General features: G+C 32.0%; 1 protein-coding gene across 8 annotated transcripts in view; it reads left to right on the top strand.

Moving 5' to 3' along the window:
- NBEA (neurobeachin) overlaps nucleotides 1–25,336 on the top strand; it is a 602,800-nt gene that overhangs the window by 109,910 nt on the left and 467,554 nt on the right. For all 8 annotated transcript variants that reach the window (XM_036831611.1, XM_036831614.1, XM_036831612.1 and 5 more), the window contains exons 11-12: nucleotides 15,874–15,982; nucleotides 24,492–24,644. In XM_036831611.1, the coding sequence (XP_036687506.1) occupies nucleotides 15,874–15,982; nucleotides 24,492–24,644 (262 nt within the window). The remainder of the gene's footprint in view (nucleotides 1–15,873; nucleotides 15,983–24,491; nucleotides 24,645–25,336) is intronic.

Consider the following 25,336-nt stretch of genomic DNA (forward strand, 5'->3'; position numbering starts at 1 on the left):
TGAGATGCTATAACTAAAATGATTATAATAATTTATATCATCATGAGTAGTTATTATAAAATCTTAGTGCTAAAACCATATTTAACACGTTATCTGGTCCATTCATCCAAGGCACGTGGTTATTTTTCATTGCCTGTCTTTAAAACTCATTTTAGTGTTTATATTATATTTTGATATTTAAATTGTATTTATTTCATCATGGAGATAAAAGGCAGTGGAAGGGATCAGCTTTCTGATTTTGATTTTGGTTTGTTTGTTTTTAGTTCTTTTATATCATTCATGTTAATTTTTCCATGTAATAACTAACTTTTTCAGTGATATATGTGTTCTTAGTTTATGGCCAATAGAAAACATATAATAAGAAATGTACCACTTTCCTTTTCAGTAATAATACATACACAATTTCAACCCTACCCTGTGATTCACTTATGTGCTTCTTTGAATTCTTATCTAATACTTTTTCATTAATTGTTTCAAAGCCCTTGATGTCTGAGGTTGGCTCTTTAGTGGACAATTGTGTGTATTAGTAATTCAATCTCTTGTTATATTTAGTTTTGAGGGGCACCATTTTGGTGGTGATACTGTCTCAGTTTTTAAAATGTTAAAGGCAGATTTTTAAATGGGACGTCCCCCTCTACTTGAAGAACATAAATTCTTAGCTTTAGGGCAATGGTTGATAGAATTTCTTATTTTCTGGCTATATCTTAAATTCATATATATGAATGAGAACTTAAAATATGATATGTTATCTTATTTGTAGTTAGTTTTAAACTCCTCTAGATGAATGAGAATATTTGAACTTTAAAAATCTTGGACAAAATTTTATGTACCTTTTCTGGAAAATCTTTTTGTGTAATAAATACATGCCCCAAATTGCAATATTATCTAATTCTTGATTACTTTTTGGAGGAATTGAGCTAAACTCTAAAATAAGTTAATTCTTTGCCTTTGTGTTTCAAGCTAAAGCGTCTTAGTTTCCATGCACTTTCCTCCACTCAGTAGTCCCTGTTTATGAAACTTTTTATTGTTTATATAAGCCTCACCTCTGTTGGCACTACTTTATTATTGTTCTAATCATTGATGAGTTTTACTGTATATAGGGGGCGTAATATTAAAATAATTTATTGAAGGAATAATCTTATTTTTTGGAGCCTTTAAAAATAGGCTTTATTTGTGCAGGAGAAATTTTGTGGCTTTGTTTTATCATGAAAGCTACATGTTATAGTTGTTATATGTGTGGACTTTCAAGTCAGACAGACTTGGCTTCAAATCCCTCGTTTACTATTTATTATTTATACAACTTTAAGTGTTATTAACTATTTTGTGTTTCAGTTTCTACCATTATAATAGAATAATATAGAATATTATATATATAGAGGATAATAATAGCTCACTGGATTTTTTAAATTAAATGCAACAAAATATGTAGATTGACATACATGCTGGTTTTGTTATTATGATGACAATGGGTTAGGTAATCTAGATTATCTCTAATAGTACAGATTTATATTTTAAAATATATATCATCAATCATAGAGACTGATTGTTATAATAGGGGCCGTGTTACTTTATATTTGAAATGTTCTACCAATAATGTTATTTGTAATGGAGAATTAGTTATTTAAGTGATGAAGTAGGACTTATATTTTGAATTTCAGTTGTAGTGATGAAAACTGATTGTGAACCATCTATTTTCTAGATATAATGGTTTAAAATTGAGGAATGTATTAACTCAAGTTTTGAAGTCAGTACCAAGTTAAAAAAGCTTTCAAGGGTTTAAGAAGATTTTTCTTTAGCTGGTTTTTGGATTTTGTAGGTACCCCATTAGTATTTAAATCTCCAGGAATAACACTTTTTATTGTTTTTTCTTTTAACATGTAGTTTAGCCTTTGTGAAACAAAAGAAACAAAAAATGAACCACAAAAGGAATAAATGTTACTGAACTGAGTTAAATAGCTTGTGGCAACACATACAGTATTTTTAATGTAATTTTGTTTTGAATAAGTAAATAATGCCAGTATGTAGTTGCTGTAGTGATTTCAGACTATTCATAATGATTCTCAAGCACCATGATCATCTTGAGTAATTCTGCCAAATGATGAAAGCTATTTGCAAGTTTTGTCATTCCTCAGGGATTAATACTATTTTATATTGGACTGGTCGATCGATCCCATTCTGTCCAGCGATCATTGAGAGCAATAATTAAACAAATTACCTTTCACTAGACATTTAGTAAATATTTATTTAATGTATAAATATGAACAAATGTTTAATAAATGATTTCAAGAAGTATAACTCCAATCTTGAAGTAATCATAGCTTTTGCATTTTGTGTTTAGGAATGACTCATTGAATTAGAAATTTCATTTTCCTTTGGTTTGGATGATCATATATATTGTCTGTAAATGTCCTGTCTTTCTCTGACTTGGCCCCAAAACCCCTTTTGTTTGAGTATGTGTTTCTAAATTCTATAGATCATAGAAAGCAAAACAAATCTTCCTCATTTGTTTGACTTAGGAAGAATGTGCTTTGAAAAAATATGTTTTCTGGCACAAGGTATAAATAGGTTTTTATATATCAAAGGATTAAAAATACACTAAGAGAGTAGTTCTCAAGCCTTCTGTTGGTGTGAGACTAAGGCTCAACCTAGTGTCCTATTATGTACTCTCTGTTCTTAGGTGATGGGGCTATCTGAGCGTATGTAGTAGTAGCACAAGGCATTTACTGAGTACTTACTGTGTGCCAGTAGCTGTTTGTAATTGTATTACGTCATTTTATCCTGTTCTGCTGATCAGAGAGAGAAAAATTGTGTACTTTGTTGAAGGTCACAGAGATTTAAGTGGTAGATTAGGACCAGAATTCTAGTTCTGAGAGCCTGATTCCAGAGCTCTCGCTCTGAACTACCATGATTAACTCTGAGAATCACCTTTGCAAGCTATGGAATGATTTTAATACTGTAATGCCAACTTTATCTGATAGTAGTATGAATTAAAATAAGATAGAATATATAAACTGTGTATCACAGCGAGTGTCTGGTACATAGTAGGCACTTAATGAGTTTTCTTTATTTCCTCAGTAAATATTAGATTGTCCATTGATGTGATGCAATTTTGTATTATTAAAATGTGTTTTTAATGCTGTTTTAACTCTGATAAATTTGATAAATTAAAACTCAACCACAAGTGATCATTTAAATTAATTCTTGTAATGGCATAAATATTTTTCTCAAGAAAGTGTTCTTTTTGTTTCTAGTTATAATACAGGTTGTTTGATAGACTGCTTGATGGAATGTAAGCTATACGAAATTTAGAAAATCCCATAAAACATTTATGTCAATGATCCTATAATTAAGGATCCTCTTGTAATGTGAATATTATGACTCATTAATTAGTTTGTTTTGTGGGCTTAAATCCAGATTTTTTCCTAAAAGCTATCTTGCTAGCCAAAGTTATTCCAGTAATTATCTTGAATTTTATAGCCCCTTTAATAATTAAATTTTCATTATAAAGTCCTGGTTAGCACCACTGTCATTTGTAAACCAACACAATTACCTGGAAATTCCAGCATTTCAGTGTCTAACAACCCAAATTTCCCCTTACACTTCAAAGTGGCATAAAATCCTTTGTCTGTGTTTTCTGATTTTTAGTTCAGGGAAAAGTGACTATTACACAGCTAATGTCAAAAATTTCTACATATTTTCACCGAACTGACATAAAAAATGAAATGTGACTGCTTTTTGTAGGCTAAAGAAGTGAAATTAGTACTTGTTTGTAATGATTGTCTCCCTTGTGGAGGTTGTTGTTTGTATATGTAGAATATAATTATTATTAGTTTGGTTTCCAGAAGTATTTAAACATTTAAAAATGTATATATATAGAATTATGTTCTCCTTATTTTCTATGTTTTTCAGGAAAATGTACATCTGTCACTTCTTTATATGCATATTTACTATTTTGCCTTTTTTTTTTTAAGTTTACAAAATTAGTAATGAAAGTATTCTTTGAAGTGAAACAGACACAGAAAGTATATTTGACATATGTATACCACTACTTATATTAAAGGAGGAAAACCAAATAATAATTTTTTTAGTGAGATTTAACTAGAGTAAAATGGAATGTATATTGAATTCACTGTGCAAATAAATCCATAAGTAAAAATTAAAATACAGTATTCTGCCTGAAACATAGGGAAATTATAGTGTAGTGTTCAAATAGCTTTCTCTTCTTTGTCAGCCAAGTTCTTTTTACTCCATGGATCCTTTACAGAAGATACCTGATAATAAAGTTTATGGTACATCTAACAATTTAATGAGTTTGTCAACTGTCAACAAGAAAGGACATTTTGTTTCTTGTAGACTTATGATTTCTGATTCATTGACTTTCCAAATAAGGTATTTTTTTATAGTCCATTTTAAAGTGTTTTTCATAATAAGTGATTGCTTTTCTACAATAATTCCTCCATAAAAAGTTTCCTTTAAATTTAGTGAAATCTGTTTTTAATGCTATATTAGTTTGTGCTGTTTCAATTTTCAACACATAATTTTGCTCTGTGTATTTTCCCTGCCATAAAGGAAGGCTTCTGCTTTATCTTTGACCAAAAACAAACAAACAAACAAACAAGGCATTGTTTTGGCAAAAGGGTAACTATAAATTATTAGTTGCAGGAATTTGGGCAACCATGGACACATCTTTACTGAATTTGTTGCCTTAATTTTCCTCTAGTTTGCATATCAACATTCTCTGTCCTTAAATATTTTAATGATATTTTGTAACTGAAGGTGTTGTTATTTTTTTTTTAACTTTGGGTTTATTTATTTATTTATTTTTATGGCTGTGTTGGGTCTTTGTTTCTGTGTGAGGGTTTTCTCTAGTTGTGGCAAGTGGGGGCCACTCTTCATCGCGGTGCGCGGGCCCCTCATTATCGCGGCCTCTCTTGTTGCGGAGCACAGGCTCCAGACGCGCAGGCTCAGTAATTGTGGCTCACGGGCCCAGTTGCTCCGCAGCATGTGGGATCTTCCCAGACCAGGGCTCGAACCTGTATTCTCTGCATTGGCAGGCAGATTCTCAACCACTACGCCACCAGGGAAGCCCTGAAGGTGTTGTTATTTTATGCATGGAATAGCATTTATTTCTTTAACTCTTCTATGTCTTTACGTTGCTTTTGAAAATAATAAGGTAAATTGCTTCATTTATTTTGTTTTGTTTTTATGATATTCATACAGTCTAAATCTAAAATAAGTTTTATTTGCATTTGTGAGGGACATTGCCATATGCCCGAATATTCACAGTTCATCCTCAGAAGCTCAGAATATTTCTGATGGGAATTGGGTATAAATCCCCCAAGTGCTTATGCTCTCTTCCCTTTCTCTCCCCTGAATGTGATGACCGTTATGTGCAGTGAGTGGAATCTTCAATAAAATAATTAATAAGGCATCATCAGGAAATTCTAGTTAATTTAGTATGGTAATTTTTTGAAATTTTTTTTTTTTTTTGATGTGGACCATTTAAAAAGTCTTTATTGAATTTGCTACAATATTGCTTCTGTTTTATGTTTTGGTTTTTTGGCCACGAGGCATGTGGGATCTTAGCTCCCCAACCAGGGATCGAACCCACACCCCTGCATTGGAAGGCGAAGTCTTAACTACTGGACTGGCAGGGAAGTCCCTAGTATTATAATTTTTTTTTCCTAGTATTATAATTTTATTGGCCTTTATTTTATTTTGTTTCTGGGTTTATGGTCTTACTACCTAGATGGACAACACCCAGAGCTTTTTCTCTCTCAGCCTTCTATTTAGGCTTTTATACCCAAACTCAAACTCAACCTTCTCCAAATAAAAACTCATAACTTTCTCTTCTGCACATTTTCTATCACTTTTGACATTCTTTTTATTTTTAAATTTTTAAATTAATTTTTATTTTTGTTGAAGACTTTATTTTTTAGAGCAGTTTTAGGTTTGCAATAAAATGGAAAGGAATAAATAGATTTTTCATATACTCCCCCTCTTCACACATACATATCCTCCCCTATTATCAACATCACTCACCAGAATCGTATATTTTTTTAACAAGGATGAACATAAATCAATAGATCATAATCACTTAAAGTCCATAGTTAAGAGTTGACTCTTGGTATCATACTTTTTATAAGTTTGGACAAAAGTATAATGCCACATATCCATCATTATAATATCATAAAAAATATGTTCACATCCCTAAATATATTTTGTGTTCTACCCTTTCACACTGCCCCCAGGCAACCACTGATCTTTTTATTGTCTCCATAATTTTGCCTTTTCAAGAATGTCATATAGCTGAAATCATACAGAATGCAGCTGTTTCAGATTGTCTCCTTTCACTCAGTAATATGCAATTAAAGTGCCTCCATGTCTTTTCATGGCTTGATAGCTCATTTCTTTTTAGCGCTGAATAATATATATTCTAATATCTAAATGTACCACAGTTTATTTTTCCATTCACCTACGGAAGGACATCTTGGTTGCTTCCAAGTTTTGGCAATTAAGAATAAAGCTTCTATAAATATCTGTGTGCATGTTTTTGTGTGGATATAAGTTTTCAACTCCTTTGGGTAGATACAAAGTAGCATGATTGCTGGATTATATGGTAAAAGTATGTTGAGTTTTGTAAGAAACCCCCAAACTGTCTTCCAAAGTGGCTGTACCATTTTCATTCCCAGCAGCAGTGAATGAACTAATAGATTATTAGTTTCTTGTCAGTTATTTCAGATTTTCTACATAGACAGTCATGCTGTTTGTAACCAAAGACAGTTTTATGTCTTCTTTCCCAATCTGTATATATTTTATCACATTAGCAAGGACTTTGAGTGTCATGTTGAAAAGGAGTGGTGAGAGGGGACATCCTTGCTTTGTATCTGATCTTAGTGGGAAAACTTTGAGTTTTTCATCATTAAGTATGACGTTAGCTGTAGGTTTTTTATAGATAGTCTTTATCAAGTTGAGAAAGTTCCCGTTTATTCCTAGTTTCCCGAGAGTTTTTATCATGAGTGGCTGTCAGATTGTGTCAAATGCTTTTTCTTCATCTGTGGATGTGAAAGTGATTTTTCTTTTTTTAGCCTATTGCTGTCTTGAGCCAGCCTTGCATACTTTGGATAAATCCCATTTGGTTGTGGAGTATAATTCTTTTTATCTTGTTTGGATTCAATTTGCCCATGTTTTGTTGAGGATTTTTGCATGTCTGGTCATGGGAGATATTGGTCTGTAGTCTTCTTTACTTATTATGTCTTTGTCTAGTTTTGGTATGAGTGATGCTGTCTTCATAGAATGAGTTAGGAAAGTAGTTCCTCTGCTTCTATCCTCTGAAAGAGATGTAGAGAATTGGTATAATTTCTTCCTTAAGTGTTTGGTAGAATTCACCAGTGAACCCATCTGGGCCTGGTGACTTCTGCTTATTAATTATTGATTCAATTTCTTTAATAGATGTAGGTATATTCAAAATGTCTATTTCTTCTTGTGTGACTTTTGGCAGGCTATGTCTTTCAAGGAATGTTTCTTTTCATCTAGGTTTCCAAATCTGTGGGCATAGAATTGCTCACAGTGTCCTTTATTATTCTTTTAATTTCCATGGGATATGTAGTTATGTCTCTTCTTTCAATTCTAGTATTAGTATTTCCATCTTCTCCCTTTTTTTTCTTTGTTAATCTGGCCTGGAGGCTTATCAATTTTATTAATCTTTTTAAAGAGCCAGCTTTTGTTTTCATTGACTTTCTCTATTGATTTCCTGTTTTCCGTTTCTTTGATCTATACTCTGGTTCTTATTATTTCTTTTTGCTGCTTACTTTAAATGGCATTTACTCTTCTTTTTCTAGTTTCCTGAGGTGAAAATTTAGATTAATGACTGTTAGATTTTATATATATATATATATATATATATTTTTTTTTTTTTTTTTTTTCATTATAGAGGTCTGAGCATCCAATTCCAATATGTGGAGGCATGGTTTTCCCCCCATACCACCAAAGATTCTCTGTGACACCAGCTGGGTATCCTATCGTTTAACTCAATTCTGACACTCAAATCTGACATAGCATCAGATCCCACAGGTTAAGGGCTCAGTCTCACAAGACTGGCCCTCTTCACTTTAGATGCCAGTTGTAAGTCCAGGTTATCACCTGTGCTTCTGAACAACTGACTGTAGATGGTAGGTTCCAGTAACCTCCTCCTTGGACTTCAGGCGATAGTTGCAAGTCCAGGTCGTTACTGGTACTTCTGACTGACTGGATATAAACCAGAGGTTCCCGCCACCCCCTTGGGTTCGATTACTTTGCTAAAGTGGCTCACAGAGCTTAGGGAAACATTTTACTTACTGGATTGCTAGTTTATTATAAAAGGATGATGAAGGATACAGATGAACATCCACATAGATGCATAGGGCAAGGTATGGGGAGAGGGCATGGAGCTTCCATTCCCTTTGCAGGTATGCCACCCTTCTAGTACCTCCATATATTCACAGACCGGGAAGCTCTCCCAGCCCTGTGTTTTTTTTTTTTAATGGTGGCGTCATTACATACACATGACTGATTAAATCAGTGACCGTTGGTGATTGAACTCAATCTCCAGCCCTTCTCCCCTCTCTCCCTGGAGGTAGGTGGGTGGTAGGTGGGCTGGACTGAAAGCTCTAACCCTCTAATTATATGGTTGGCTGTGTTGGCAACTAGCTCTCATCCTTAAGTGAATTCCAAAAGTCACTTCATTAACATGACAGAAGACACTTTTTATTACTGCCATCCCTTAGGAAATTTCAAGGGAGCTCTGCCAAAAATGGGGACCAAGAACAAATGCATATTTCTTATTATAAATCACGATATCACAACATTCAATGCTCTAAATTTCCCAGTAATGATTGCTTTCATTTTATTCCACAGATTTTGATAAGTTGTATTTTCATTTTCATTTCATTCAAAATATTTTTAATATCTCTTGAGATTTCTTCTTTGACCCATGTGTTATTTAGAAGTGCACCGTTTAATATTCACATTGTGGGATTTTCCAGGTTACTGATTTCTAGCTAATTCCATTGTGATCTGAGAGTAGACATTGTGTGATTTCCACTATTTTAAATTTGTTAGATGTGGTTTATGGCCCAGAATGTTGTCTAGCTTAGTGAATGGTCTATGCGAGCTTGAGAAGAACATTTATTCTAATGTGGTTGAGTGAAGTAGTATATAGATGCCAATTATCTCCAGCTGTTTGTTGGTGTTGTTGAGTTCAACTATGTCCTAACAGATTTTCTAACCCCTGTAGTTGTCCATTTCTGAGAGAGGGATGTTGAAATCTCCAACTATGATAGTGATTTCATCTATGTCTCCTTACTGTTGTAGCAGTTTTTGCTTCACATAATTTTATGTTCTGTTGTTAGGTATATGCGCTTTAGGTATTGGTATCTTCTTGGAAAATTGAGTCCTTTATCATTGTGTAATGCTGTTCTTAATCTCTGATACTTTTCTTGCTTTGAAGTCTTCTCTGTCCAAAATTAAAGTAGGTACCCCTACTTTTGTTTGTTTGATTTTTGTCAAAGGTGCAAAAGCAGTGTAAGGGAAGAAGGATAGTTGTATGCTAAAATGAACCTCAACCTCAACCTCATTAAAAATTAACTCAAATATCAGCTGTAAAGGTAAGATATAAAACTGCAGAACTTTTAGAAGAAAACATAGGAGAAAATCTCTGCAACCTAGGCTATGCAAAGGCATTTTAGAAATGACCTTAAAAGTGTGATGCATACAAGGAAAAAATTGGTAAATTTGACATTGGCTTCATCAAAGTTAAATTTAACCTTCTACTCTGCAAAAGAAACAATGAAAAGACATTTTAAAGATTGGAGGAAGATGATAGAAAATCACTTATTTGACAAAGGACTTATATCAAGACTACATTTAAAACTCTCAAACACTAGTAGTAAGAAAGCATGAAATCCAATTTTAAAAAATGGGCAAAAGACTTGAGCAGATACTTCACCAAAGAAGGCATAAGGATGTCAAAATTGCACATGAAAAGATGTTCAACATCATTAACCAATGTATTTAAAACACTATGAGATGTAACTACACAGTTAGTAGAAAGGCCAAAAAAAAAAAAAAATACTCATGATGCCAAGTGCTGGTAAGGATGAGGAGCAACTGGACCATATTACTGGTGGGACTGGCAAATGGTACAGCCATTCTGTCAGTTTGGCAGTTTGTTACGAAGTTAAACATATACTTACCATATAATTCAGCCTTTCTACTCCTGGATTTGTATTTGTGAGAAACGAATGAAAACTGTTCACACAAAAACCTTTATGTGAATGTTTACAGTAGTCCTATTCATAATTGCTATAAACTAGATACAGCTCAAATGTACCCATTAGGTAGTCTGTTTATTCAAGGGAATACTATTCATCAATTAAAAGAAAAAAAAATCTTGATGTATGCAACTACTTAGATGAATCTCAAGAGACAATATGTTGCAGTCAAGAAGGACATATTAAGAAGATTACATACTGTATGACTATCTATATGACATTCTTGAAAAGTCAAAGCTATATCCATATAAGAGATAAGTAGTTACCCAAGGTTGTTTTGGCTGTTGAGAGAGTGTGACTGCAAGGGTATAAAGGGATAGGATAAATGAGTTTTTTGTGTGTGATGGAACTCATCTTATCTTGATTGTGGTGGGGTTATACAAATCTATATATCTAACATTCTCAGAATTACATACACACACAAACACACAAAGAAAAGAAGTAAAGAAGTTGGTTTTACTACATGATCATTTTAAAAACGAAATTAATTATGAAAAGGATAGAAAACTCCTGGATGTATATGAAGCCTAAGTATCAAATAATTATTTCATCTTTTTGTGTAGCTAGCTGTTTTAATATTTATTTTATTTACTTTTTTTGGTAATTTCAGCACTTCTAGGGTGTATTTTTAATCCTGCTTTTATAAAATAGTCTGAGGCTTGGCTGAAAGTAGACCCAACACCAGGAGAAGGGACTATTTGGCCTCCCTGCTGTGCATGTTTTGATCTTAAAGGGCATTAGAGTATGCATATATAGTTAAGATCACCTATTTGTCACTGTAACCTATCTCTGTTTTTCCTTTGAAGCTTTGAACTTCTTAGGTATTGGGGAGTTACATCATTAAATTTCTAAATCATTCATATATCCATGGATTATACACGATAGTGGTGCTGCCACTAGAAACATGTCCAGAAAGCTCTCATAAAGGTGCTAGGACATTTAGAGCATTGTGATTGTTTGTTGGCTGGAATTAAATTAAAAATGAGTAGGCTTTAAGAGTTATCTCTTTTACAGTGGAGCGTTATAATATCTATTGGTTATTGATAGAGAATTATGAATAGAGATGATCAAAAGGCTATTTGGTTGTCAAACTATGTAAATACTGGTAAATGCTATATACTAACACATAATGATGTTATAAGAGGTTTGGAATTCCTCTACATGTACATATTTTAAAATTTCGTTTCCTTCATAAGACAACTTTTGACACACTACAGTTACAATTTTACAGATGTCTATTTTTTTGCTATAATATATTTTGTCAGAAATAAAATAGGCTGATGAAACATAAAATTAAAATCTGTTGCCAGACAAAGGAAGGTAAAAAACTGTGATAGCCAGACTAACTTTTAATAGAGCCTTTAAAGAATGTTCTTAGACAGCCATGACAGTCATGAGGCTGTCTGCCTCCTTATGAGGCTGAAAGAAAAGGGAGAAGTTACTGAGGAGAGATTTCATGGCTAACGGAGGCTTAGTGATTTCATGTGCTACCCAGTGTATTTCATCTGTCCTCACATTTTACTGTACTGCATTTCACTGTTTTCCTTATTTGACTCTGCAGATAAATGTATTTTACTTATTTCGGCATGTATCTCCACTTGATGTTTGAATTGATGAATGTGACAGTTTGTGTGTCAGGGTTTATTGCCTAGGTAGGCAGTTAGGCAGTGGTCTTTTGAGATAGCATCTTCAGGAATACATGGTCTAAAAGTGACTGCTAAATGTATATGGAGTTAGAAGCTTTTGGTTTAGAACTTTCTAATTTTGAACTGTGAAGGAATTTAACTCTTCTAACTTATTGTGGGATTTTTTTGTGTCACTGGAAATTAATCGTATTGAGTGTGAAATTATCTTGGGTATGGACTTGAGTTGATTTCTTTTACAGTTTTATTCCTGCTATGATCACTCTCATCTTGGAAGATTTTTGTAGTGAAAGAAATAGCATAGAAACCATATTAGATATTTTATATATTTATTCATCTTTTGCAAGATTTCAATGTTTCTCAATACTAAATTAGGCTACATAAGAGATGAAACCTTATGAAAAAGTCAAAAGAATTTCCCCCGTTACTGGTACCTTAAATCTTATTGGAACTTAATCTACTTCTGAATTTATTCTGACAATTATTTTGCCTGTAGTGTTTCTTAGGAGATTAAAAACACCCTTATGTAAGTGGATGAAGTGTTGAATTTCAGGGGGAATCTTTAAGTTTTACATTATTAATTCCATTCTTCTTGATATATTTAAACAGCCCATCTAGCTGAGGTGCTTTGTTTCCGTACAAAGCAAATTGAAAAGCCAGTTTCCTGTACCCTAAGAACTGCCTTTGAACTGAACTTGGGTTATATATTAAATCTTAATAATTTCAGTTATAAATTAAGTCTATCTTTATGATATATTGCATCTTTAATAAAATTCCTCAAAGATAATACAAGTTTTGGGATCATATTACATGAGTTATCTACGTCAGTTATTTTTAAAAAATAAATAAAGGACAAGTTGAAATGGATAAAGTTATATTAAAATCAAGTCAAAATCTATATTTACATAAATTTTAATGGCTCCTAAAGGTAGTACGTATTTTTTCATTAGGAAGAAAAATGAGTCATGTTTATACGTAGTTGTTAAATATTATCTGGTATTTGTGGGCCAAGACTATTGTGGTAATTCTTTAATAATGTGGACCAGAAAGCTCTGGAGAGATTATTAATATGCTAAGTCATTAGAGGTATTGTTGTATTATTTCCTTCATTTTTCTTAAGGTATCGCCCTTTACTAGTGTGATATTTGAAATAAATGTCTCCTAATTTAATTAAAGCTCATTAAAGAATCAGAAGATGGTAATTATTTTGAAGAAATAACCCTATAGTTTATTAGTGTCATTTTCCTTAAAAGGAGACAGAATTAAAAACCCTTAACCATTCCTGAAGTAGAATTGCTCCTTACAGAACATACATTATAGTACTGTCTATTGAAAAGTTTAGCAATTTGACTTTACGAGGTAAAAACCAGTTTACTTTTTGTCTATCAAGTAAAATATTCCTGTGAAAATCTGTTTCTGGGTATTGCTATACTTTTCAAAAGAATGTTCTGTGTTGTGTATACTAGTTTTGGCTGACACAGATACTTGCTTTTTGGTTTATCCTGTATATTTAGATCCTCTACAGATGAACTGATGTGTCTAGACAGGAAGTGGTATGTAGGAGATATAGGAATGGGCTGAAGTATCCTTTATATTTGCCTTTGTATCTAGGGGAGTTGGAAATAGGCAAGAATGGAGAGAAATTTTGTATGGCAGTACACAGAATTTTGCAAGTTAATTGTGAGCCCTGAAGCAATCCGATGCATTTTAGTTACTGGTAAGTTTGTTAAATTATGTTTGAAAATGTACCTCTTCGAAGATGGCCATCTATTTACTATTAAGTCCACCATGTCAAATATACCTATTTTAAAGATTTTTTGAAAAGATGTAGTATTGCTATTGCGTTGGGTTTTAGGTATAAATTAAAAATACTTTTGTTAGTGAATGCATTTGACTTTTCAATTGTTGTCATAGTTAAAATTGAAGTGAAATTAACATATGGGTAGTCTTGTGTTAATATTTTGGAATAATAAAATTAATATTTCTGATTTTGTAATGGAACTCCACTGTGTTTACAAGTCTGAGTTAATTCATTAGATGTTTGAGAAAGAGTAGTCCTTCTGACATAAAAGAATAAGAAAATCCATGGCATCTTTGTAATTTTGTATGGTTCTATATAGGAGGGTGATTTATTGTAAGAAATACTTTTTTGCATTTTTTTCATGGACCATAGGAACCATAGTGAGACATTTCTAGTCTTTCTTTTTGGCAGTGCTGATGTTTAGGAGTCTTAGTCATCTTTCCCCCTAAATCACTAACTCAGGTGTAGGTAAGAATTCCATGAACAGATTAGGAAATTGTGTAATCTCTATGCAATAGTTTTCTTTATTCTTTTCAAACACTTAGGCAGATGTATTATGTGTATCAGTGCTTAAGCAATTATTTGTGAAGTGGCTTTGACTATTGATAAAATTCATGTAAATTGGATTAGATTGCTTAATAGCTGTTCTTTACAGAAACATTAAAAAAAATCTCAAGGGATTCTTTGGTAGTTGTGTTTTTCTTGTAAATTTCCATCTTTGACTTTAGGACAAAGTAAAAGAATATCATTGATTTGCAATACTAGTTAACTGTTTCCTTTTTTGTGGCTTAAAGATACAGGGCCAGTTAATGTAATTGAATTTTAATTTCTTGTAACGAAGTAGTTTATTTACGTATATACTATATTTTTCTAGCTGGTATCATGTAATCCATTAGACTATCAATTTTGTAGTGATAATAATAATGTTAATTTTGCTGTTGGTTCTTTTTATGAGAATATTTCTGATTTGAACAAGAATAGCCGCATTATCAGATAAATGTGTTGTCAATCCTATAGAAACCTGAAGAGCTAGAGTAACTTTAGAAAACAGAATAACTTTAGATTCCTTTTGAGCCTTAACAATTTTCAAGTTTTCCTCATTACCAAATTTTCTTAATTTCATGTAGAAATGAGTATTTGCGCACTTAAAATATATTTAGAAATTTATGTGAATGTAAATAGACAATTTGGGGTACATTATAAAGCAGTGTAAATGGGTATTATTTTAATGCTGATAAAGTCTGGCTTAGAGTCATTTATTGTTATAAACTACAGTAAGCATATATAATGAAGGAGTATATATTTTCTTTGTTAGGAATGCTATCATGTATCGATGCTGCTGATTGAAAATTGTTCATGTAATTTTGTGAAGTAGTACATTATGAAAGCTTAATGTAATGCAATCATTTATTTTTCTTTTGTTTCTTCCTTCATTCCACAGACATATCAAGTGCTTTATGTTTGTCTGGCATATATCTTCGTGCTTTTATGTATTTGTGTATACATTGTGTAATCGATTGCCACTTTTTATTTCAATATGACATAAATCATCTTATTTTCTTTGCTCTCATAAACTTTCCTGAGGGCATATATGGACATAAGTAACATGTTGCATATTTCTCTGGATATTTAAATACATATATATAAGTTGTTTTTAAAAACAGGTCTAAATGAAAAGTTTACTTTAGAAAATAGGTGTATTCTTCCAAGGCAATGTTGTGAACATATTTTAAATTCTCTAAGATAGCATGTTCTTCAAAAGAATATTGTGATAAAGCCTTTATTATGGAGAAGTGCAATATTTGTGGGTGTGTTTCTTACATTAGATTTACTTCAAGCAGGGAATATATATGTGTAACGATAAACTTTGATATTTTACCTCGGAATACAAAAAAACTCCACAGTTATGTTTCTATATAATGTTTAATTTTAAGGCGATAAAACCAGTTTTTTCATTCTTGTGAGAAATATTCTTGCATAATGTACTAGTCAGCAAAGTAGAGATTAAATTTGAATATGATTGTTACCTTTCGGAATAATAAAATACTGAAATGGAACACTGTGTTTATGATCAATATTTGATGATTACGTAATGGAATTATCTGTACTTTACATGCAGTGCTACTCTTTTGGCATTCCTGGTTGAACTACTTAAAAGTTCAGTAGCCATGCAAGAACAGATGCTGGGTGGAAAAGGCTTTTTAGTCATTGGCTACTTGCTTGAAAAGGTAAGTGAAATGTATTGATGGTTTTATTGTGTAGCCTTCACAGATGGACCACTGACGATCACTAACTATATTTTTTTTCTATAGTTTCCCTTTCCATTGACTGCAGAGGCCATGTTTTTGGTTAATTCACAAACATTTTTATATTATGTACTTAGATGTATGTGTAGACATTAAACTAAATTAGGTGGTAGAAATCTATATAATTAAGAAATTTTGAATAAAAGTGGAAACTAAAGAAAAATTATTTTATCTACTTTTATTCAAATTAGAAGTATTTTCTCTTAATTATTTTTTCTAATTGTTTCTTTGCTATATTTACATTCAAACTAAGTTTCTTAGAAATTTTATCAATTTTAGTTTCAATGGATTTACTTTTTTGTTTTTGCTTTATTTTTCAGTTATAAGGTAAAAAAAATTCTGTATTTGATAGCAACAGAAACATTAGTTTTTGCTTTGTCCCTGCTTTTAATATATTTGAATGTTTAAAGTAGCATTTTTTTCTGATCAGTAGACAGTGTAAACAGTACAAATTGGATGGCTATGATTTTTCCTGTGTCATTTATGCCCTGTTTTTTTAATGACCTTCTTTGCTTTAGTCACAACTGTACTATTATGGTAATGAGTGCTGAGTTTCTGATTATGGTCTCACAAGAGTTCAACTGGTTATACCATGTGATTTCCTTCAAAAAGTAAAGTGGTATTTCATAAATAAAAGTATTATTTTTCTCCTTAAGAAATAGCTATCACCATCACTAGTGCTCCCAAATCTCTCCTTATCAGTTAAACATTAACATTCATATGACATTCAGCTGCTCTGTAAATGGAACTATTTGAGAAATAATAGAGGTGAGACCTCTACTAAGAGGAATAAACTTATTTTTCTCTTGGGAAATAAAATTTAGAGGACTTTTGGAAATAATTTTTTAACCTCAGATCTGCATTTGAAATCCTTCTGTCTTTTTTTTGAAAAAGTACTTTTCTTTCTTGAAGTATTGTTGATCGTGGAATGATAGATTAAGTAGATCGATCATAGGCAGCATTTTTTTTTCAGTTACATTATAAGTTTTTCAGTTACATTATTAAGATTTTCATTAAAGCTATTTGGTTTATTTTTTTAATCATGGAAAACTATTTTCCTGTATCTAGAGTATTACAAATTTTTTAGAAGATTTATGTTATAGTATATTTTACGTGAATTACATATTATGAAATACCTTTGTGACACTGCTGTCAGCAATCTTTGTGACAAGATTGCTGTCAGGAACTACCTCTTGAATATACTTTTCATCAATTTACTGAAGGTTTATTAGCATAATTTTAAAGTGAGAATTCTTTTACACTTAAAACTTAGCTTAAAATTAGAAATATTGTTAAAAGTCTTCAAATCAAATACAAAGAACATTAAAATAATAATAAGGTTTCCATCATTTTACATTCCCGTCAGCAGTGTATGAAATTTCCAATCTTTTCACAGCCTTGGAAACCACTGTTATTATCTGTATTTTTTAAAAATTCTAGCCATCCCTAGTGGGTGTGAAATGGTTTATCATTTTTGTATTTGCATTTCTGTGATGTCTAATGACGTTGAGCATCTTTTCATGTACTTATTGGCTATTTGTATACTTTTTTGAGAAATGTTTATTACAAAGACCATTTTAAAAAACTATGGTATTTCTTTTTATTATTGAGTTGTAGGAGATTTTTAGTCTATATGCTAAACCTTTATTAGATATAAGATTTGCAAAGATAGTCTTCCATTCTGTGGATCACTTTATGTCTTAATTTGCATTTCACTGTTCACAAATTAAGTTGAGCATTTTCATATATTTATCTTCCTTTTGGTTGTGCTCTTTTGCTAAATACCTGTTCAGAGTATTTACCCTTTTTCATTTGGGTTGTCCATCATTTTCTTATTGATTCATGGGAATTCTGTATATATCCTGGATATGAGTCCTTATTGGATATGTATCACAAATATCTCTTCCTCTGTGACTTGCCTTTTCACACTCTTAATCATCAAATGCTTTTTCTGCATTTTTTGAGATAATTATGATGTTTCTACATCTTTTTCTTAGTTTAGTGAGTTACATTAGTGGATTTTCAAAATAAAATATTCTTTATTTCTGGAATCCTGTGTAGTCTTAGATCCATTCCCATTCTAGTCCTTATGCTTCTCTTAAAATGACTTATATCAATGTCACTAACAGCCTTCGTATTCTTAAATCTTATGATTCTCAAGTCTTCATCTTATTTGACTTAGCAACATTTTAGTTTAACATTCTTTCCTTCTTGAAATGCTTTCTTCAATTGTATTTTGTGACAGCATTCTTTCTTTGCTTTCTTCCTACCTCCTTGGCCTCCTTTAATTCTCTCCTGGTAGTTCCTCCTCTTCTTTCTAAAATTCTAAAGACTGTGGTGTCCTGGTGCTTAATCCTGGAAACCTTTTCACTTTTCTGTTTACACTTTAATTGAGCTTACTATTCCCTTAGTTTTCCTTATTCTGCAAATACTCATTATTCTCAAATGTGTATATCCAACTACAACCTCTCCTTTGAATTCAGTTCCACTTGGATGTTTAATTAGCTTCACAGATCTAAATTATCCAAACTGTTACTTTCGATTTTCCTTTCAAATCCTTCGTCCTTTACTCTTCTCTGTCTTAGTTACTAGCATTACCATTCAACAAGTAGTTCAGACCAAAAATATTAATTCTTTTTGACTCTTCTTTTTCATGCACTAAATTCATACTGGCAGCAACTTATGTTGTCTTAGTATCAAAACATATCCAAAATCAATGACTAGTTCCTACTTAGTACTCCTTTCTATGCCCATTGATGCCATCTTTATTCAAACCATCATCATCTTTCACCACGAGTTACTCACAGTCCATTTTTTGCTTGCAGTCAGACTAGTCCTTTGAAAATGTGCCAGATCTTACTAGTCCATCCTTCTCAAAGTAAATTTATGTCTCTCACCTCTGACATCATCCCTTACCATTCTCATTCTTTCTTTCTCTGTTGCAGCCACACTGACCATTCTAAGGCCTCTTTGCAGACCTTTCCCTTAAAAACTAAAATAGTAAGCATGTGCTCTTCTCAGTTCTTTTGCATTTTCTTTTCACATTGCTTTGGTAATTCTTTTTGTAGATATCCACATGGGTTGATTCTACACTTCATTCAGGATTTTGCTTATGACACCTTATCAGAGAAGTCTTCCTTGATCACTCTAAGTAGAATAGTACTCCTTTGGTAACCATCAGTGACTGTTTCCCTACTCTGTTCATTTTTTATAGCATCAGTCTGACTTTTTTTTTTTTACTTATTTTCTGCCTCCTTCCACTAGAATGTAGGCCTCAGCTTCATGAAAGCAGGGACATTTTTTTCTTACCTTATTGTTGTATCTTCTACCTAAAAGTGTGCCTGCTTCCATAAATATTTGTTGAATTGAATTAAATAAATAAAAAGGACTTACATAGTTATCTGATTACATAAAATAATACCTTTTTCATTTTTCTTAGATTAATGTTCACCCATTTTATTTTTAAATAATCATCTGTCAGGTGAGTAGTATAGATAATAAGGTTCCATTTTTATTTTATCATCAACTAATAACAAATTAATGGTTAACTGTCACTTAGCTTTATCTCCTTGTCTTGGAAGATATAAATTAATTATCAAAGAAGGTAGTCTAATGAGAGGCCATCTTATTCATCATGTTTAGACTGTTTCACGAAAAAACTTTTAAGGTATTTTTGTTTTGTTTTATTTTGCCAGAATATAAATTTGAAGAAAACTTAGAGGTAATTTGATGCATTCAATAGTTTTTGTTGTGGTTAATAAAAAATTGATTCAAATAGCTTAAACAATAAAGAAATAGGCTTGCTAATGTAACTGGAAATCTAGTGATAGGCGGCTTATCAGTCATAGTCCTGGTAGGAAACAGATGCCATACTCAAACTTGGTTATTGAGAGGAGTTTAATGCAAGGCTCTTCACAAGTTGTGAGCATTGTTAAGGGAAGTCAGCAAAGTTTGAAGAGATGAGAGGAATGAGTGTTTAGCATAACTCAAATAGAAAGTTACTGTAACTATAGGAGAAGTGTGCCTGACTAGCGTGTGGTCTTTGATAAAGGAATATAGAAAGGAATATAGTATACTCACCTGAAGGGGTGAAGCCAAGGAGATGAATGCCCCAAACTTCATTTTCTTTCTATCCTTTAATTTCCTGCTGGAGTCTCTAACTAGTCAAACCCAACTGGAAGCCAATAGACAAGGGAGCATCCCAAGCACAGAAATAGGATAGGGAAGGTTGGAAAGTAGATCAGTACAGCCAGCAAAACATATCCAGTAAGTTGGACTTCAGGGTTTGGTTGTCTGAGTCTCAATTATGTCATCAGAGACCCAGGTTTTTTCTATATGTTTGTTCTGCTACCTATAGTCATGATTTTATGCTATAGCTGTTATTCTTTGTGGTCATACAAGGTTGCCAGGCAGACTTGGTGCTATAAGCCTTCACATCCGGGTAGAGAGAGAGAGAACTCCTTTCTCCCAGTTATTGAACAAGATCCTTCCCTCCAATTTGACTGGTCAGCTTAGGTCTTGGTCTACTTTGAAACTAATATTATCATGAAAATTTTTATGCTCCGTATCTGAACTAATCATTGTCTGCCCCTGCCAAACAACAGCAACACACACATAAGTGATTCACATTGGATTAGGCTATTTGGAGCTCAATCTTGGTGTCCTGGGAGGAGCAAAATGGATACTACTTTATGATATACCTCTAACTAATTGAAATAATTTTCCACAATTTGCTTAATATATAATGCATGTTTTATATATATATATATATATATATATATATATATATATACACACACACACGTATGTATATATATATATATATATATATATAATGTTTTCTGTAATAAAAATGAACAGTTATGGCAATCCATTCTGTTGTGGTCTGCTCTAACTGTGGGAAAGACCTCTTTTTACTGAGTAGCAATTTCTCTCTGTAACATCCATTGTTCTTATTCGGTTTAATTACTTCAGGAGTAGATGTTATAATTGTTTTTTCTAGCTTCTCAGATTATGCTTCCAAATATGTTTAGTCACCCCTCATATAGTACTTCTTGCAAATTATGTATTCAGTTGCCATACAAAAGTAATGTCATATAGTTTAAATTCCAGAGCTTGCATTTTACAGATTTATAACTATAAATTATCCAAGTATATCTGTTTTTAAAATAGCTTTGCTTGAGAAAATGAAAGCAAATCTCAAAATAAAAAAATATTTTCAAGCAATCAATCAAAGTAAACACATTAAAACAAAATTGAATGTCCTTCTTCCATCCTCTTCTAATCTGTGTTGTATCTTATCTGTTCTTTTCTTAATTTATTCTTGAATTTGACATGAATTCAGTTAAACCATTTACTGAGGAATTATGGCAGATACCAGATGGATAAAAGATGAATAAGATAGTATCCTTTTTTATTTAAGGAAAGAAAGATATGTGAATAACGGTTACACAAAGCAGAAGGAATAAGTACTACGTGCTTATAGGTAAAGGTAACATGCTATTGAAGAGAACATTCATTTTATGCCTGGTAGGATTTTGAGTGGGCTAATAAAAAAATACAATTTTAGAAAAATGTTTCCTGAAGATCAATTTTATAATTAAAAACTGCTATACAACAGCATTAATTGCTATGAAAAATAAATTGACATTTTATTTTAGTAATATGGAAGGCCTCATGTGATGCTTCTAGCATATCTTTTAATAACATGGAGAAAGTTAAAACTGGTTTCCAGATTATGAATTAGTTCCTCAAATGAATATGTTCATAGTGGTCAATCTGATTTTATATTACTTTAGTGTTTTTATAAACACATGACAATTTTTATAGGCCAAAATCTGATAAGACTATTTAGGAACAGGTTCTAACTATTCTGTTTCAGGGTTTTAAGCATAAAAGTAGACTGTATCAGATAATATTCTTGAAATCATTATTACTGAATAAAAATAAAATGTATAAGATAAGCTATGTGAAATTATAACCAGTGAAGGAGATGGCTGAAGCTTTAAATAACCATTGCTCTTAATTTTATTCCCCTAAACATGAATAAAATAAAATATTTTAGAATTTAAAAGCAGTATTATTTTTTATTAAAGTTCTTTTAAAATGAGTGACCAATCTGCTTTTTTTTAACTCAAATATTTATTTGTCTTTGTCCTCCTCCCCCCTTGTAATAACAGTTATTTGTTAGGACCATTTCCTCTATCTTATGAAATTTTCATGTAAAGTTATGCTGTAAGGCTTGGTTTGAATTTTTTTGGACTATTGCTGATCTACTCACCGCTGGTGTTTTGTCAAACACATAGCCTACTAATAGAAAATCATTGCGAGCCTTACTCAAACTAGTTTAAATGCCACCTTCTCAGTAAAACCTCTTTTAACCTCCCTTCTACAAATTTTCTATTCACTTCATGTTCTTTTCATACACTTGTTATATTTAACATGTTACATATTTTACCTTTTTAGTTTATTTATTGTATGTCCTTGTCTTCTCTTAGAATGTAAGTTCTATGTGGGCAGGGTTTTTTGGTTTTTTTTTTTTCAGTTTTCTTAACTACTCTTTCCACAGTGCCAAGGAGAGTACCTGGCAAACAATAAGTGCTCAACATGCATATTTTCTGAATGGCTAAATGAAAAGCATTGAGCTGTACCTTTAAGGGAAATGCAATGGATGCAAGGGTTTTACAAGTTAAAGGAGCATGATAGAGAAAGCAGGTGAAGCAGTCTGGCGTGCGTGAGAAATTGGCCCAAAGAAATGCTTTGTTTGACTCAGTGAAAAGTTTTTTAATTTTGAATTTTATTTCATTTAGGTACCTTAAGCAGTCCTCACTACTCTTTATTGTCTCCTATCCTAATTCATACATTGTTGTTAAATTCCTGCATATTGTAGTCATTTGAGTTTGTTACTCCTTATGTAGAAGTATGGAAAAAATGCATGGCACGTTTAGGTCAAATTTATTGAGTTGCCCTTTTTAAGAGCATGATGAATGTAAGCAAATCATATGGGAAGTAAGATTGGTAAGAGAATTTAGTCCCTTTTAGACCTTAATTATCCTATACTGATATTTGGATTCAATCAGTGGATCATAGAGATAAAGATGTGATGTGACCTGTGCTTTAGGGTTGAGTGTAGGGGATTCTTCAGGGTGGATGGTGATACTATAAAAAGTATCAGAGCCGACGAAAGAAAACGATTTGCATAGGAAGATATATTTTTTGATATTTGAGTTTGAATTACTAGTTTTTATGAAGAGCATTTTCTCTGTAATATTTTCATCTGAGATTATACTCTAGTGTAACATGTCCAATTAAAATATAATGCAAGCCTCTTATGCTATTTAAAATTTTCTGGTAAGCAGCAACAGGTGAAATTAATTTTAATAATATATTTTATTTAAACTAGTATATCCAAAATATTATCACTGTAACATAGACTCAACAACAACAACAAAAGTAATAGTTATTTTGCATTGTTTCTTCATTCTAAATCTTCAAAATCCAGTGCATACATACTTACAGCACCTATCACTTAGGTCTAGCCACATGTCAAAGGCTCAGTAGACACCTATGGCTAGTGGCTACTGTATTGGACAGTGCAGCTTGGAGGTTTGGTTTGAATTTTGGAAGGTATGTTGTTTATCTAAATACCATTGGTGATAGGTTACATACTGTGATGACACTTGAAAATTCTAGATGAGAGTACTCAGCATAGAGATAGTGTTATATTAAGCCGTGGAAGCATAAAATATCATCTAGGGAGAGTGTATTTATGAAGAGAAGACCAAAGAAATAATCTTCAGCAGTTTCCATCTTTTAAGCAAAAGACACTGAAGAGTAATCTGAGGGTCATGAAAGCCAAAGGAGGACAGTATTTCCAGGGAAGTGAGATCCTCTTTTTCAAATACTATGGATTTGAAAGGTTGGGAATGTTTTATGTGAAGCAGGATGCATTGCATTTGTCAATGTGCAACTCATTTTTATCTTTTGGAAGAAATGATTCATCGGAATGGTAGGGTCAATTTATTTTCACTTTGGTTTCGAGCTAGTGAAAGCACTTCTCTTTCTCAATGTCTTTGTGTGTGTGTGTGTGTGTGTGTGTGTGTGTGTGTATGTATGTATTATCATGATAGTAATTCTACTCCATTTTAATTTTCTAAGATCTTTTCTTGTTAGTCAATTTCTAAACAAATGGAATGAAACCATTCTTATCCATAACTTACTTTATTTCTTTAGCTTGAGTTGAGAGTGGCATTGTTCAACCTGAGCTGTTATTTATAGTTGTCCTAGAATGGGCCATAAATAACAAACTATCATTTAGAGAATTATCTTAAAATCTTAGGCTTCTAAATATAATTAAATTTTGAATAGCAAAGAAAGTATAAAAAGTTATATCTGTATATTTTCAGCCTGAATTTCTGCTTTCTTTCTTTAGTCATCAAGAGTTCATATCACTAGAGCTGTCCTGGAACAATTTTTATCCTTTGCAAAATACCTTGATGGTTTATCTCATGGAGCACCTTTGCTGAAGCAGCTTTGTGATCACATTTTATTCAACCCAGCCATCTGGATACATACACCTGCAAAGGTATACATTTTTATCTCATTCATTTTATTTTAGTGTAATGTTATAAATTATAAATATAAATTACAGTTATTGGATCTAAACTATCCAGTAGAAAGCATTTGGATTTTTCAGTTTATTTTACAGTCAGTTTGAAGCAGTTATGTTAGGTAGTATTAGAAATCAAAATAGTAAATATTAAAATAAATGAAACTATAGTTAAAATTTTTTTTCTTATGGGGTGATGAGAAAGTTCTGGAACTAGATAGTAGTAATGGTTGCTTAAAAATTGTTGAAGCTGTACTTCTTACCCTATACAAAGGTGAAACGCACTTAGTTTTAAGACCTAAATTTGAGAGGTAAACTATAAAGCTAATAGGAGAAATCGTTGAAAGATATCTTTGCAGTTTGGGGCTAGCCAAAAAGTTCTTAAGTAAGACCTTCAAAACGTCTCTTTTTAGGGGGAAAATTAGTGCATTTGATGATATCAAAATTAAAAATTTTGTTAAATGATCTTCAGAGACAATGTCAATAAATAGATGATAGATTAGGAGGTTTTTTTACAATGTCAAAAATTATCGAGGCAAGAGGAAAACATTGAATATGAACCGAAAATTAGATATTAGTATTGCATAAATGTTAAATTTACTGAGTGGAGGAATTGTATTATGCTCTCTGTAGGAGAAGGTCCTTATTCTTAGGAGATTTACTTTGAA

This window comes from Balaenoptera musculus, chromosome 18 (genome assembly GCF_009873245.2).
Source record: "Balaenoptera musculus isolate JJ_BM4_2016_0621 chromosome 18, mBalMus1.pri.v3, whole genome shotgun sequence".
NCBI classification, from domain to species: Eukaryota; Metazoa; Chordata; class Mammalia; order Artiodactyla; family Balaenopteridae; genus Balaenoptera; species Balaenoptera musculus.